The sequence below is a fragment of the Microcaecilia unicolor genome, chromosome 2 (assembly GCF_901765095.1).
Source record: "Microcaecilia unicolor chromosome 2, aMicUni1.1, whole genome shotgun sequence".
Classification (NCBI taxonomy): Eukaryota; Metazoa; Chordata; class Amphibia; order Gymnophiona; family Siphonopidae; genus Microcaecilia; species Microcaecilia unicolor.
Genome location: NC_044032.1, coordinates 193,597,396 through 193,610,968, shown reverse-complemented (window position 1 = coordinate 193,610,968; position 13,573 = coordinate 193,597,396). Strand labels below are relative to the sequence as shown.

The 13,573-nt window shown below is 41.9% G+C and overlaps 1 protein-coding gene across 1 annotated transcript in view; it reads right to left on the bottom strand.

The window, feature by feature from the left end:
• The window catches only part of SPTLC1 (serine palmitoyltransferase long chain base subunit 1), a 143,746-nt gene that overhangs the window by 24,558 nt on the left and 105,615 nt on the right, over positions 1-13,573 (bottom strand). The window contains exons 9-12 of the mRNA XM_030193599.1: positions 12,333-12,440; positions 5,668-5,763; positions 2,885-2,981; positions 743-797 (exon numbers count right to left, since the gene is read on the bottom strand). Coding sequence (XP_030049459.1) covers positions 743-797; positions 2,885-2,981; positions 5,668-5,763; positions 12,333-12,440 — 356 coding nt within the window. The remainder of the gene's footprint in view (positions 1-742; positions 798-2,884; positions 2,982-5,667; positions 5,764-12,332; positions 12,441-13,573) is intronic.

Here is a 13,573-nt window from a genome sequence, read left to right as displayed (position 1 = left end):
GGAAAAGGGGGGGGGGGGGGGCAGAAGGCAGAGATGCTGGCGCTTGGAGAGTGTGAGAGAGGGTGGATAATGTGGAAGGAGGGGAAGAGAGGTGACAAGCTAAATAAGCAGAGGGACAGGGACACAGAGAAGAGATGCTGGACACAAGGGAGGGATAGAACACAAAGGACAGGTGCTAAATATGAGGGAAGAATAGGGATAGGAATGAAATATGGATAGTTGACAAAGAAGAAATATTACAACAGGAGACCCTGGAAAGATTTAAGAAAAACATAAAAAGCAGAAAAGAGAATCAAAGGTAGACAAAAGTATTTTTTTCTGATTTTGTTAATTGTAATGTGTCAGCTTTAGGAAATGCACATCCCTGATATCTTGCCTTTCAGTTTCTATTTCAATTACACTGACACGATTTCTGTATAGGTCTCGAATGTGCTTGTTTATTTGCAGGGTTTGCTTATTGCATGTTTGAAGGTGTTTCTTCTCCTCCAAACCCACCCCCACCAGTCCCCACTACCTTTGGAGAAATGGCATTAAAGTGTGTGTGTGTGTGGGGGGGGGGGGGGGGGGGGGGGGGGGGGGAACCCATCTTAATTTTTATGCCTAAGGCCCATTCAGTCCTTGCTAAGCCACTGTTCAAAGGGATGCTGATTTCCCTTCAAAGATCATCTCCAATACACATACAACAATAACCACCGACCTGGCCCTTTCCAGTCACCTTTACTAGAATAAACTCACTACTTACCCCTGCAAATTTCTGTGTATCCTATTGCACTTTTTCTTCAAAACTTGAAAAATCTCTGTCAGAAAAAAAGACCTTATTTATACAAATGTAAAAAAAAATTTTTTTTGATTTCTAGAAACTCACAAAACATGAAAATTATGATATTATACAGACATTGCTTGGGAAGAACACAACCACAAAAGGTACATTCCCTCCTTGGCCATATTATTGTTCATGTGTATGTGTGTGTGTGTAATATATATATATCATAGGAGAATTAATATATATATACACACACACACACACACACACAATTACAAACTAATCTGGCTTTCTAATCTAAATATAACTTGCTCTTGTCATACTTGCTCTTGTCATAGGGCCTGCCAGTTTCCTAGAACACTTTCCCCAGTTCTTTTAATTCTCCTATGCTAATAAAGCACGTGTACTTTTCTCTTCTGCAATCCAACTCACTAATGCTACAGACTACCGAGATCTAGGGCCCTGTACTAAGCCGTGCTGTAAGCGTGCAAACTTTTTAGCATGCGCTAACGCTAGAGACACCCATACGAATATAACGGGTGTCTCTATCATTAGCACGTGCACTAAAACATTTAGCGTGCCTACAGTGTGGCTTAGTAAACAGGGTCCCTAGTAATTAAGGGGTCATTTTACTAAGCTGTGGTAAAAAGTGGCCTGCGGTAGTGTGGGCGCGTGTTTTTGGTGTACACTGGGCCATTTTTACCTCGGCTGGGAAAAACGTATTTTTCAATGGGGCAGTAAAATGGCAATGTGGTAAAATTAAGAGCAGCTCTTGGCTATTTACTGCCTGAGCCTTTACCGCCTCCCGTTGACCTAGTGGTAAGGGCTCACGCTCTACATGTGTGGAAATCATGCAGAGCACCAATGTGACCACAATGCCAATTACTGCCAGGAACGCCCCCCCTCCCCCCACGGTAGAAAATTGTATTGTAGAACATCATATCTACATTAGGGGCACATGTTCTAATGCGTGCTTATTAGGTGTATCATTAGTATTATGTTAACATTGTATTATATCTCTGGTATTTGAATTCCAGTGCTGTTAAATGTGTATATTTTTTGACACTGTTTCACAGTAGTTCTATTATTAGGTTTCAATTTACTGTTTTCAAATTTACCTCATTTATTGTATTTATGTCTATTCTTGGTTATTTTATTATTGTTATGCTGTTAACAAAATTGTATGTTAAACTGTACCTAATGTACTCCGTCTTGAGTGAATCTCTTCATAAAGGCAGTTAATATATCCCAATAAATAAATAGAAAAATATTTTCCACAGCAGGAAGCAGCGCATGCCAACTTCAAAACTACAGCAGGGCACCTGTGCTACCCCTGAGGTAGTGCTGATTTGGCACATGCTACCCATGCATTAGCTCTACCACTACGTAGTTAAAGGACCCGTAAAGGAATACAGTCTATCCTGTCATGGAATAAACTCCTAACTCTATTCATGTGGAATCTAATCTGAAGAAGTTTAAGAGACTTCTCAAAACTTATTTCTTTCTTGAGGAAAGTAGGAGGGTTTCGTAGCATTACACTGTGTGTGTGTGTTTTTTAATATACTTGGCAATGATTGTTAGATACTTTATCATGTTATCGAGTTCCTTTCTTTTATTATTGGGTTTTAACTATGTAAACCACCATGATCTCTACAAGCCAAGCGGTACATCAAATTTTAATAAACATACTAATAATGCTGGCTGAGCTAGAAGTGGTGAACAGTGTCATGACCAGCACTCTTCTCTTGTAATCACTTTGGGGGGCTAATTTTCAAAGCACTTAGACTTAAAAAGTTCCATAGGTTTGTAATTGTAAGAGCTTTGAAAATACATCTCCATATTCACTAAAGGGTCCTTTTACTAGGAGCGCTAATGAATTAGGGTGCGTTAAGTGTCATGCAGCCCACAGGCATACAATGGGCTGTGTGGCATTTAGCAAGTCTTAGTAAAAGGACCCCTAAACCTGCCATATTTGTGAAAAGACCTATGTTAGAAAGGGGGGAATCAACATTCCCAGGTTTACCGTTAATTCAGATTTCCCGCAGCACCTCAGAGAACACTATTACAATGCTACCAAGGCTAGGCTGCTTTTCATATTGAAATGTGGCTACAGAAAAATACCTGGATCTTCTTCCATGATGTTGAGGGCCTCAATAGCAGCTGAGGCTAGCAAAGGAGGCAATGAAGCTGAGAAGCAGTAACCTTGACCTGAGAGCCGCTGAATGAAAATTGAAAAAACTGTTACAAACATTCTGAATAAATCAATAGTACTACAGAAGATTTTGACATGGAACTAGTAATTATTTAGGGAAATACAGATGACGCAAGGAAAAACAAACCACCTAATACTTCTTTCTATTACCACACCACCGGGGGAGGAAAATATAGAATATATTAGAGAAAATGAGTAAAAACTTATGCTGCAACCCTCTTTAGCAAAAAAAGCCATTAAGTCATTATTAGTGGTTACCACACCAAACAGCATTTAACACCAACACTGTATTATTTAAATCAGACTTGTCCAAGTTCAGTCTTCAAGGGCTACAAAACTGGCTAGATTTTCAGGATTTCCCTAATGAATATGAAAGATTTGCAAACTGTTGAGGTACTGTGTGTGAAAATTTGGCAAATCTGCAGCCCTCAAGGACTGAATTTGGGCAAATCTTATTTAAAGGAACACCACATCATGCCCCCAACACAACTGTGTTTTTGCAACACCATGTCCATTTCAAAGGAGTTTTTAAATAAGAGAAAAGTGGCCTTCACAACAGTAACTGCAGAGCAATCAGACAAAATAAATGTGCCTATCACATATTTGGAAATTTAGCATTAGATTAAAATGGATCTAGATAGGTTTAGTTCAGATTATTACAAGAAGCTGGCTCCACCGTTAGGGCCTCCCTTGACTGAGATGTAGGCTGAGGTTTTTGAAAGTAGGTATTTTGCCTAGAGATGCCAGGATCGCCCTCACAATAGTCATTTGCAACTTGGGGAAGAATCCAATGGAGCTAGTATCTTACCATCCTATTTCTTTGTTGAATTCCAAGTTGTTCACCAAAATATTTGTCTTGGACTACAGTAAGTCTTTCCAAACCTTATTTTGGAGGAGGAGCTGGTGTTTGTACTCAGGTGGGTAGCAACCCACGTCATTTGTAAAGTATTTCTGTTTATGGATGACTCTTAGCATCAGTCATTGATGTTGGCTAGTCTCAATGCTGAGAAGGCTTGATATAGTGGCCTGGCTCATTTATTTGCTATGCCTTCTAAATTTGGGGGACAACGATTGACTAGATACAAATATAATAAACATCTCCATATGTAGAGGTATGTGTAAATGGCCAGCACTAGGCAAGGGAGTCCTTTGTACCCCCATACTTTTTATTTTGCATTTGGAAACATTTTTGTGTACAGTAGCTGAAGGAATGTCAGTTAGTAGCAGTCTACTCTGGGAACCAGGTCGCTAAAAACTCTAGGAGGGCCTGTCCTTTTGGGAACTGCAGTTTAAGTTTCATTGGTGAAGCTACATCGACCAGTGATAGGCTTTATGGCAGGCCTAGTAAGGGAAGATACTTGGTCTTAAATGTAAACAGCAGTGTCCACAGTTCAAAGACTTTTGGAATAAACTAATGCATATCTTGACTACATGGACATGGTGCCAGCTCCTTCCCTCTTCTCATTTCTTTATTTAAATTAATTAATTAATTTATAAAAGCTATATTCTGTGCTATTAGCTAGGCACATCATCATTGAGAGTTTTTACGCAACATACACACAGTCATCCACATAATCCAACATTCTCTTGATTGAACACATTGGATCACAAAATTATTGATATCCACAATAACTACAGCTGATGCCTGAAGCTGGCATTTTGACAAATCATGGCCAGTATTGGGTCTTTGAATAAAAGTTGTTTCTTTACACCAATTCTTGCAGCCTATGTGCTTTTCTCTTGTTATTTCAACAAGATAAGCTTCCTGATCGAATGGTCTGTATGTGATCATCTTTCATTATATGGTGTTCTTTTCTGTTTTTATTTTGAATTGAAAACCACTCTGGCCTTGTTGAAGAGTGGTATAGCAAATCTTGTAAACTATTAAACGTCAGCAAGACTATCATCAAAAGCCTGTTGAACTAAAATGGTTTTCAAAGCTTTTTTAAACGTTCCTAGATCTCTCAATAATCTTACACAAGATAGCAAGTGTTCCAAAGTTTTGGACTCACAACATAAAAGATGCTCTATAGCTTTTCAGTCAGATTAAATGAAAAGATGGCACATCTAATAAATTTGCTGTACCTAAGCATAGAGATTGAGATGGTTAGTGCACGCGCAAGCTTGAGGAGATGACTGCAGATAATCTATCAGCCAACACTTTAAAAACCAATAAAATTTTATAACGACTTCGAAGTTCAAATGAATTAAAGTGGTGGCGATATGATCAAATCTCAACAATCCGGAAAGTACACATGATACTGCATGTTGCGCAATTTGTAAGGATTTCAACATTTTCTTAGGCAATCCGAAAAGTAAGCTGTTGCAGTAATCAGAGTGGGGAATACAATACTGTGAATTATAGTCCTAAAGGTTATAGGAGTCAAATTGTCTTCTAAACATCTAATCAATCTTAATTTAGAGACGTTGAGGACTACCAGAATCCTATCAACTACTATACATTCAGGCTACCGTGATGGCAAAAAAACAAACAAAAACAAAACAATTTTGCTTGACTGGATGCAGGACCCTCTCTAGTCTTATGGAGAAATAATCTGCATAAATTAATGCTTAACCAACCCTGATAGATGGAGGATCCAAACACAGATTTTCCCACACCAATGTGCTACAGTTTGAGCCAGGGTGCTGAGAAGAAATTGATTTTACACACTGTAAAAAAAGATTTTCATACCTGGTGGTCAATTACAAAAGATCTCCCACAACAGAATCCTCCAATGGATGCCAGAGCGTTCTCCATGTTCGCACTGATCAAGTCAATATCATCAATCTGCAATCCAATAAAAGAGAAAATCCAGCACCACGGAAGGAATGGAACTAGGTGACGTTTCTCCACTGTGTTTATAACCTTAGCTCAAAATAAAGAGCTACATGAGAGAAGCAAATCTTTGCAGCACCAGAAACATTTTGGTAAAAAAGTTTTTCGTTTTCTTCTAAAATTAAACTCTATGAAATTATTAATTCTACAGAAACATATAATTAAGAAATATGTTCATGGTATCAAGTTTCTTATAATAAAATGTAGTCTGGAGGACGACTGATTTTATTAACTTTACAAATATTTTAAGAAGCAAGCTTTTTTTTAGTGTACTGAAATCTCATTGGCCAGTATTCAGTAGTTCCAAAAGTTGGCATTTTGAAAGAATTTTGACTAACAACATTATCTATAGTTAACAACCTTGTTTGTTTCCTTTTAATATTTTTTTGGGAGGGGCTTCCAGCTCATTCAGAATAAGCCTTCTCCTACTGGGCTCCAGCATCATGGAGCCTTCCTTAACTACTACCTGGAATTTGCTCCTTATCTTTCTGCACCATCTCCATCTAGTTCAGTCATTGCAACAAAGTCCTTGGCTAGGGGCCACAGACTATGGCTTCTTCTGGGCACCTGGTAAGCATACTCCAGTCTTGTCACTAATAATTTCAACTGTGTGATGGCAACGACTCTCTTCTTGAGGATGTGAATGTCAACTCCACACTATTCTAGGCACTGGCTGATCCGAGGAGGATTGTGCCAACTTGATTGTGAGCCCACTAGAGTACTACAGAAAGACAGTATTCAAAATGCATTACCCTTACCCTAACTCTTCTGAACAGTAGTGTGCAGAACTGCCATTCTCAAAGAACGTTGAGTTTACTAACATCCTGTTTCCTTTTTAAAACATTAATGACAGTTTTAAATCAAATTCCAAAAGAACTTTAATCTTCACAGCATCAGACTGCCACATGAGAATAACTGTATAGAAATAATTCTCAAGGGAACTGAAGTCGTGTTAGAGAGGGCAAGCCTGGAGCCTTGAATAATACAGCCACAGACAGGATTAAAAGTGAAATAAACCAATTTATTTGGTAACAGAAAAATGGGTGACCTGCTCCTCTTACAGGTCAGGAGGAAATAAACACTAAAATCTAGTTCTTTTGTTCAAAAAGTACTCTGATGTGGCCAGCTCCTGAGGGTCATGGCATGCATTGATCTGTCTTTCAAAAGGCAGCACAATTGGCCAGGCTTGGCTCTCAGTTTAAAAGTTTCAGGGGCCCTTTTACAAAGGTGTGTTAGGTGTTATGTGTGCTGTGTGCACCTAAATGAGACTACCACCAAGCTACCGCTACTCCCTGGTGGTAATTTTAGATTTGGCAAACGCCCGTAACACCTGAATGACTTATTTCCTCCTATGCACGTTGTTTCCAGTGGTAATCGGCAGTTGGTGTGCTCCGACCGGTCACTGTGCATGTAGCGTGTGATTGTTGAAGATATACATGGAGTTGGGTAATTTGAAGTAAAATAATATATAAAGAACCCCCTCCTATAAAATATTTTGGATACCGTGAAACTGGAGGTTTCAGTTTTACAGCATGCCCTTTTCCTGTCCCATTAAAAAAAAAAGTCCTTTTTTTTGCAGACACAGTAAAAACTGGCCCAGCATGCGCCCAATACATGCACCTACACTACCGCAGGCTTAGTAAAAGGACCCCACAATTTTAGCAGGGTTCCAAGATAAACTTGGCCTACCTGAGTAAAGTTTCTGCACTGGAGGCACAGGGTGGAGAACTTCTTGTCTCTTCTCTCCTCTGGGCCTCCCTGACTGATCTATGCAGAGAGTTTGTATTCTATCTTGACCACACCCTCCCTGACTCATCTCTTCCTTGTTCTGTGGCCCACCTTTTAAGGTGGCTCTGTGACTGTGAGGGAGTGCTGTTTAAGGGGAATGGTGATTTCCTATAAACTCCCTCACAGGAACAGACATGAAAGTTAAAATACTTCAAATATGCCTGGTATTTCTCTCGTGCCCCCTGGACCACTGACTACCCCAAAGCTCAAAAGCACCCATAGTACCCTAAGTGGTTCCCTCTAGCCCCCCCCCCCCCCCCAAACATTGCTGGTGGTCCAAGACAGCCCTTTACCTCCCACCCCTGACTCCTCAATGACTCTTGTGGTCCAAGTGAGCCCCCGCCCCTCCTGGACACACTGGACCCTCTCCCCCTCACCTTTAATTTGGGAGACCTGAGCAATGCTCTTGGTGCCATAATCTTGAAAAATGGTGATGCTCAACTCTGCACGGTACATACTTGGACACACTATGCAAGGTAAAGTCTGCCAAATAAGGTAATAATCACATTATGTGGTGCTCTGACTCAGAATGGTGCATCCTGTAATGCACCATGTGGTGTCAAGCACCATCATTTTTCAAGATGGCAGTGCAGAGACAGGAGTAGGCGGGCAACATTTCTGGGGTCAGAGGGGATGGGTTCTGGTAGCCCACTTGGGCAACCAGAGATTGGGGTGGGTCAGATGAGCTCATGGGTTACACGAGTGCCAGAAGCTGCGAGGGTGTGTGTGTGTGTGTGTGTGGGGGGGGGGGGGGGGGGGGGGGGTGCAAGCTGGGGAGTCACATCTGTACTTGCGTCAAATAGAGATTTTGCACAAGACCTCTCATTAACATTAGTGCAGATACGTACGTGAACATGTCTGGTGCGCTCTGCACTGTCAACATAGATTTTTGCACCGGACCTATTTGCATAATTTTTGGCTATTGCATTGGGGAGCTAAATTTTTACATTAGGCATGTGTTCAGGAATGCAAGCTTACTGTACCGACCCCAATATTACTATACTGGTGCTCAGATCCCCTGGAATTCATAGTCATTGCACAATGGTAATATCTAGTGGCTAGATTTAGGGTCCATGACTGCATGCTTGCAGAAAGAGCCCTACTTTGTGGTTCTTGGCTAAGGATCAGTGCTGAAATCAGGGAGGAGGAGAGAGGAAGAGAAGGAATTTAAAAGTTTGGACAGGCTAGGGTCCACGTGGCCTACCCCATTCTGATACCTAGATGGCTTTAATAGCTAGTCAACAGTGAGTTGGAAAAGGATATGAAATAAGCAAAACAAATTCTTAGGTAATTATAAATGAAGGCTTAGAGTAGTCTTATGGTTAGAGGAGCAGGCTGGAACCACAAAGATCAAAGTTTCAACCCCACTCACATTCATTTTGGCCTTGGGCAAGTCACTTAACTCTCCACTGTCTCAGGTACAAACTTAGATTGTAAGCCCTCTCGGGTCAGAGAAATACCTACAGTATCTGAATGTAACTCACCTTGAAATGGATGGATGAATGAATGAATAAAAATTTAGGGGCCCTTTTACTAAGACGCATACGTGAGGCAAAATGGAGTTACCGCCAGACTACCGCGTGGCTCTTGTGGTAATTTCATTTTTGGCACAAGTCCGATATGCACATCTGAAAAATATTTTTTATTTTTTGGCACGCGTAATGGACGTGAGCCAAGTGGCATTTGGCACACGTAGGTCATTACTGCCCAGTTGCTGCATGAGTCTTTATCGCCAGGTCAATGGCTGGTGGTAAGACCCAAAATGGATGCGCGTCAATTTTCATTTTGCCGCACTTCCATTTTCGGCAAAAAAAAAAGGCCTTTTTTACAGGCGCGCTAAAAAATGGATCGGCGTGCGCCCAAAACCCGTGCCTACACTACCACAAGTCATTTTTCAGCGCCTTTGTAAAAGGACCCCTAAATAAATAAGAAAGACAGACAGACTAGAAATCCTAGATGAAAAGGAAACTGCCAGATACATTTTCCCCTTTTCAAGGGAAAAGCTAGCTAGGTTTAACTATTGTCCAAATGTATAGCATTATACACACCCCAAGGGACAGAGGTAACAAATTTCTGCAGTTTTCAGCCTTATATTTTGGCACTGTGCACAGGTTGCCTCTAGCATGGCTCCTCTTGATAGGTTCTGTGGGACCTTGGAATGCCTCTAAAAAGGGAACAAGTTTCATGTGGTCCAAACCAAGCCCTGACTACTACAACTACTACTACTATTTAACATTTCTAGAGCGCTACCAGGGTTACGCAGCGCTGTACAATAAACAAAGAAGGACAGTCCCTGCTCAAAGGAGCTTACAATCTAAAGGACAAGGACAATAGGACAAGGGAGTGTAGACAATCAAAAATTGGAACAGTCTAGATTACCTGGGTAGAGGTACAATGGTTAGGTTCCAAAAGCGACATTGAAGAGGTGGGCTTTAAGGATTTGAAGATGGATAGGGAGGGTGCTTGGCGTATGGGCTCGGGGAGTTTACTCCAGGCATAGGGTGAGGCGAGGCAGAAAGGGCGGAGCCTGGAGTTGGCGGTGGTGGAGAAGGGTACTGAGAGGAGGGATTTGCCCTGTGATCGGAGGTTACGGGTAGGGGCGTAAGGGGAGATGAGTGTAGAGAGGTAGTGAGGGGCTGCAGATTGAGAGCATTTGTAGGTTAGTAGGAGAAGCTTGAATTGTATGCGGTACCTGATCGGAAGCCAGTGAAGTGACTTGAGGAGAGGGGTGATATGAGCATATCGGTTTAGGCGGAAGATAAGCCGCGCAGCCGAGTTCTGAACGAATTGAAGGGGGGATAGATGGTTAAGTGGGAGGCCAGTGAGGAGTAGGTTGCAGTAGTCAAGGCGAGAGGTAATGAGAGCGTGGATGAGAGTTTGGGTGGTGTGTTCAGAAAGGAAAGGGCAAATTTTGCTGATGTTGTAGAGAAAGAAGCGACAGGTCTTGGCTGTCTGCTGGATATGGGCAGAGAAGGAGAGGGAGGAGTCGAAGATGACTCCAAGGTTGTGGGCAGATGAGACGGGGAGGATGAGGGTGTCATCGAATGAGATAGAAAGTGGAGGGAGAGGAGAAGTGGGTTTGGGTGGAAAGACAATGAGCTCAGTCTTGGCCATGTTCCGTTTCAGGTGGCAGTTGGACATCCAGGCAGCAATGTCGGCTAAGCAGGCCGATACTTTGGCCTGGGTTTCCGCAGTGATGTCTGGTGTGGAGAGATAAAGCTGAGTGTCGTCGGCAAAAAGATGATATTGGAAACCATGAGGATCAGTGAGCCTAGGGAGGAGGTGTAGATTGAGAAAAGAAGGGGTCCAAGGACAGATCCTTGAGGAACCCCAACAGAGAGCGGGATGGGGGTGGAGGAAGATCCATGAGAGTGTACTCTGAAGGTACGGTGGGAGAGATAAGAGGAGAACCAGGAGAGGACAGAGCCATTGGAACCCAAATGAGGATAGTGTATCAAGAAGTAGATTATGATTAACAGTATCAAAAGTGGCGGATAGGTCAAGGAGGATGAGGATGGAGTAGTGACCTTTGGATTTAACAAGGAACAGGTCATTACAGACTTTAGTGAGTGCCGTTTCTGTCGAGTGTAGAGGGCGAAAACCGGATTGAAGTTGGTCGAGGATGGAACGAGAGGAGAGAAAATCAAGGCAGCGGCTGTGAATGGCGCGTTCAAGTATCTTGGAGAGGAAGGGTAGGAGGGAGATGGGGCGGTAGTTGGAAGGACAGGTAGGGTCTAGTGAAGGTTTTTTGAGGAGTGGTGTGACAACAGCATACTTGAAGGAGTCAGGGACAGTTGCAGTGGAGAGAGAGAGGTTGAGGATGTGGCAGATGGGGGAGGTGACAGTAGGAGAGATGGTGTTTAGTAAGTTGGTGGGGATGGGATCAGAGGAACAAGTGGTGCATTGCAAGGAGGAGAGAAGTTGGGCTGTTTCCTCTTCGGTGATATCAGGAAAAGAGGAGAAGGAGACTTGGGTAGGTTGGTTGAGGGAGTGGGTTAAAGGGTGAAGAGGAGGAGGTGGCTTGGTAGCGAATTCGAGGTTGATCTTTTGCACCTTGTCGCGGTAGTCGGCCAGTGATTGAGGAGAGAGTGAGGGGTGGGGGGGGGAGCAGAGGGCACTTTAAGGAGGGCGTTAAGGATGGCGAAGAGACGATGAGGGTTGGAGCCGAGAGAATTAGTCAGTTGGGTGTAATATTCCTGTTTTGCAAGGAATAGGGAGGACTGGAAGGAGGATACCATGAATTTGTAATGACAGAACTCACTATCACTATGGGTGCGAGATTTCCTCCAGAGGCGTTCAGCAGATTGGGCGCAGGAACGAAGGTATCGGATGCAAGGGGTCAGCCAGGGCTGGATATTTCATCTAAAAAGACCATGTTTAGGGTTTGAAAAGCTCCATTTTAGATCTTTGGAAATGGCTTTATAGTCTTGCCCTACTTTGGTTCTATTCAACAGTGATCATAACATGATGAGTTAATAGCTGGAGTGAAGACACTGAGGATATCTACTGAATCAGCATTTAACTTTCAATATGGAAATTCTTATGTTCTTATACCTTGTCACAACGTCAATTATCTACATGTTAACATGCATTCGCCTCTCCACCTCAAACCCTTGACAGAGGGGACTTACTAGAGAAGTCAAATCAATCAATAAGATGGCCAGATTGGCTTTCACTAGAGCATAAATTCTACTTAAAATGGTGAAAATGGAGAATAAAAATCATTCACTTACTTTTATTCCAAAGTGCTCCGTGATCCCTCTCCCGTGTTCTCCCAGTACACCAAAAGAAAGACTTTCCTCCAAGAAAATCCTTACTTTGTATTTATACTTTAATTTTACCTGTAGAAGATATGTTTAGCAACAAAGACGGCACAGCATTGGCTATATGAAAGAAATTATGTGAATATGTGTGTTCAATTTTAGAAACGATAATCTTAAAATTACAGGAAAGATCCATGAACTATTTAAGGGCTGCAAAATGCACTTAATTCCACCGTTATTTTCAGTCTTTTATGGTGGGTTTAAAAAGGTCTCAGAGGCTATCAGATGCTTTCACAACATTTTGCTAGACTTATATGCGGACTTCTTCCAGTTTCCAGGAAAGAGAACTAAGTGATATCAATCTAGAAAGCAACGTTCTCCTTTAATTGTGCAAAATATCCAGCTGCAGTATTCAACCTAAATCCCTAAGCTTGGTCACCTCGGCACTCACTTTGTACTTAAGCAGTAAAGCTCAACAGGGCAAGAATGCACCAGGTGGACGGTAAACACATACCCAAGATAAACACAGAACTCTGCCAAGGTTGTTATCTCAGCATCATGTACCTCCTTCCCATAGGATTTTATTGTAACTATAAACTCTGTCATGCTTATTTCCATTGAATTCTTTACAAAAAATAAGCATTTGTGCTGTGTAGAGAGGAAGTTTTAATAGGCACATGCCAGTATGGTAATTTTCTTTTCACGTATTTCTTCTATACTGCTTCTCCAGTGCAAGTATTGCCCAGTACAGTTTACAATAACGTTGAAAGAATAACGTAACAATAAAATCAGACAGCAGAGCACACCTTACCCAGACTACCATTTTAGAGACTCACCTTTTGCCCACTCACTTTCACTGTCTATCAGTACTTCTTCCATTCACCTCCCCAATCTCCTCTATGTCTAAATGTCTTAAAGCATGGCAGATAGTAATTCTCTCTCCTTTAATTGAGGGCATACTATTCAGTACGTTACCAAAATCGCCTTAAACCTGAAATTTCTTCCTCATCACTTCTTATGAGGTAGGAATTGCTAATAATCACAGAAGACTCCTGCTTCTAATTAAGGAACGGGGTTCTATTCCTCCTATTTGTTTTGCGATGCAGGATACAGCCCATGTATAGGCACTTTCAATCTGACAGAGAAAAAAATATTTTTGTGCAGAGCTATCACCAATCAGTCATAACTAGGGTCAGGAGAAAGCTGAGTAG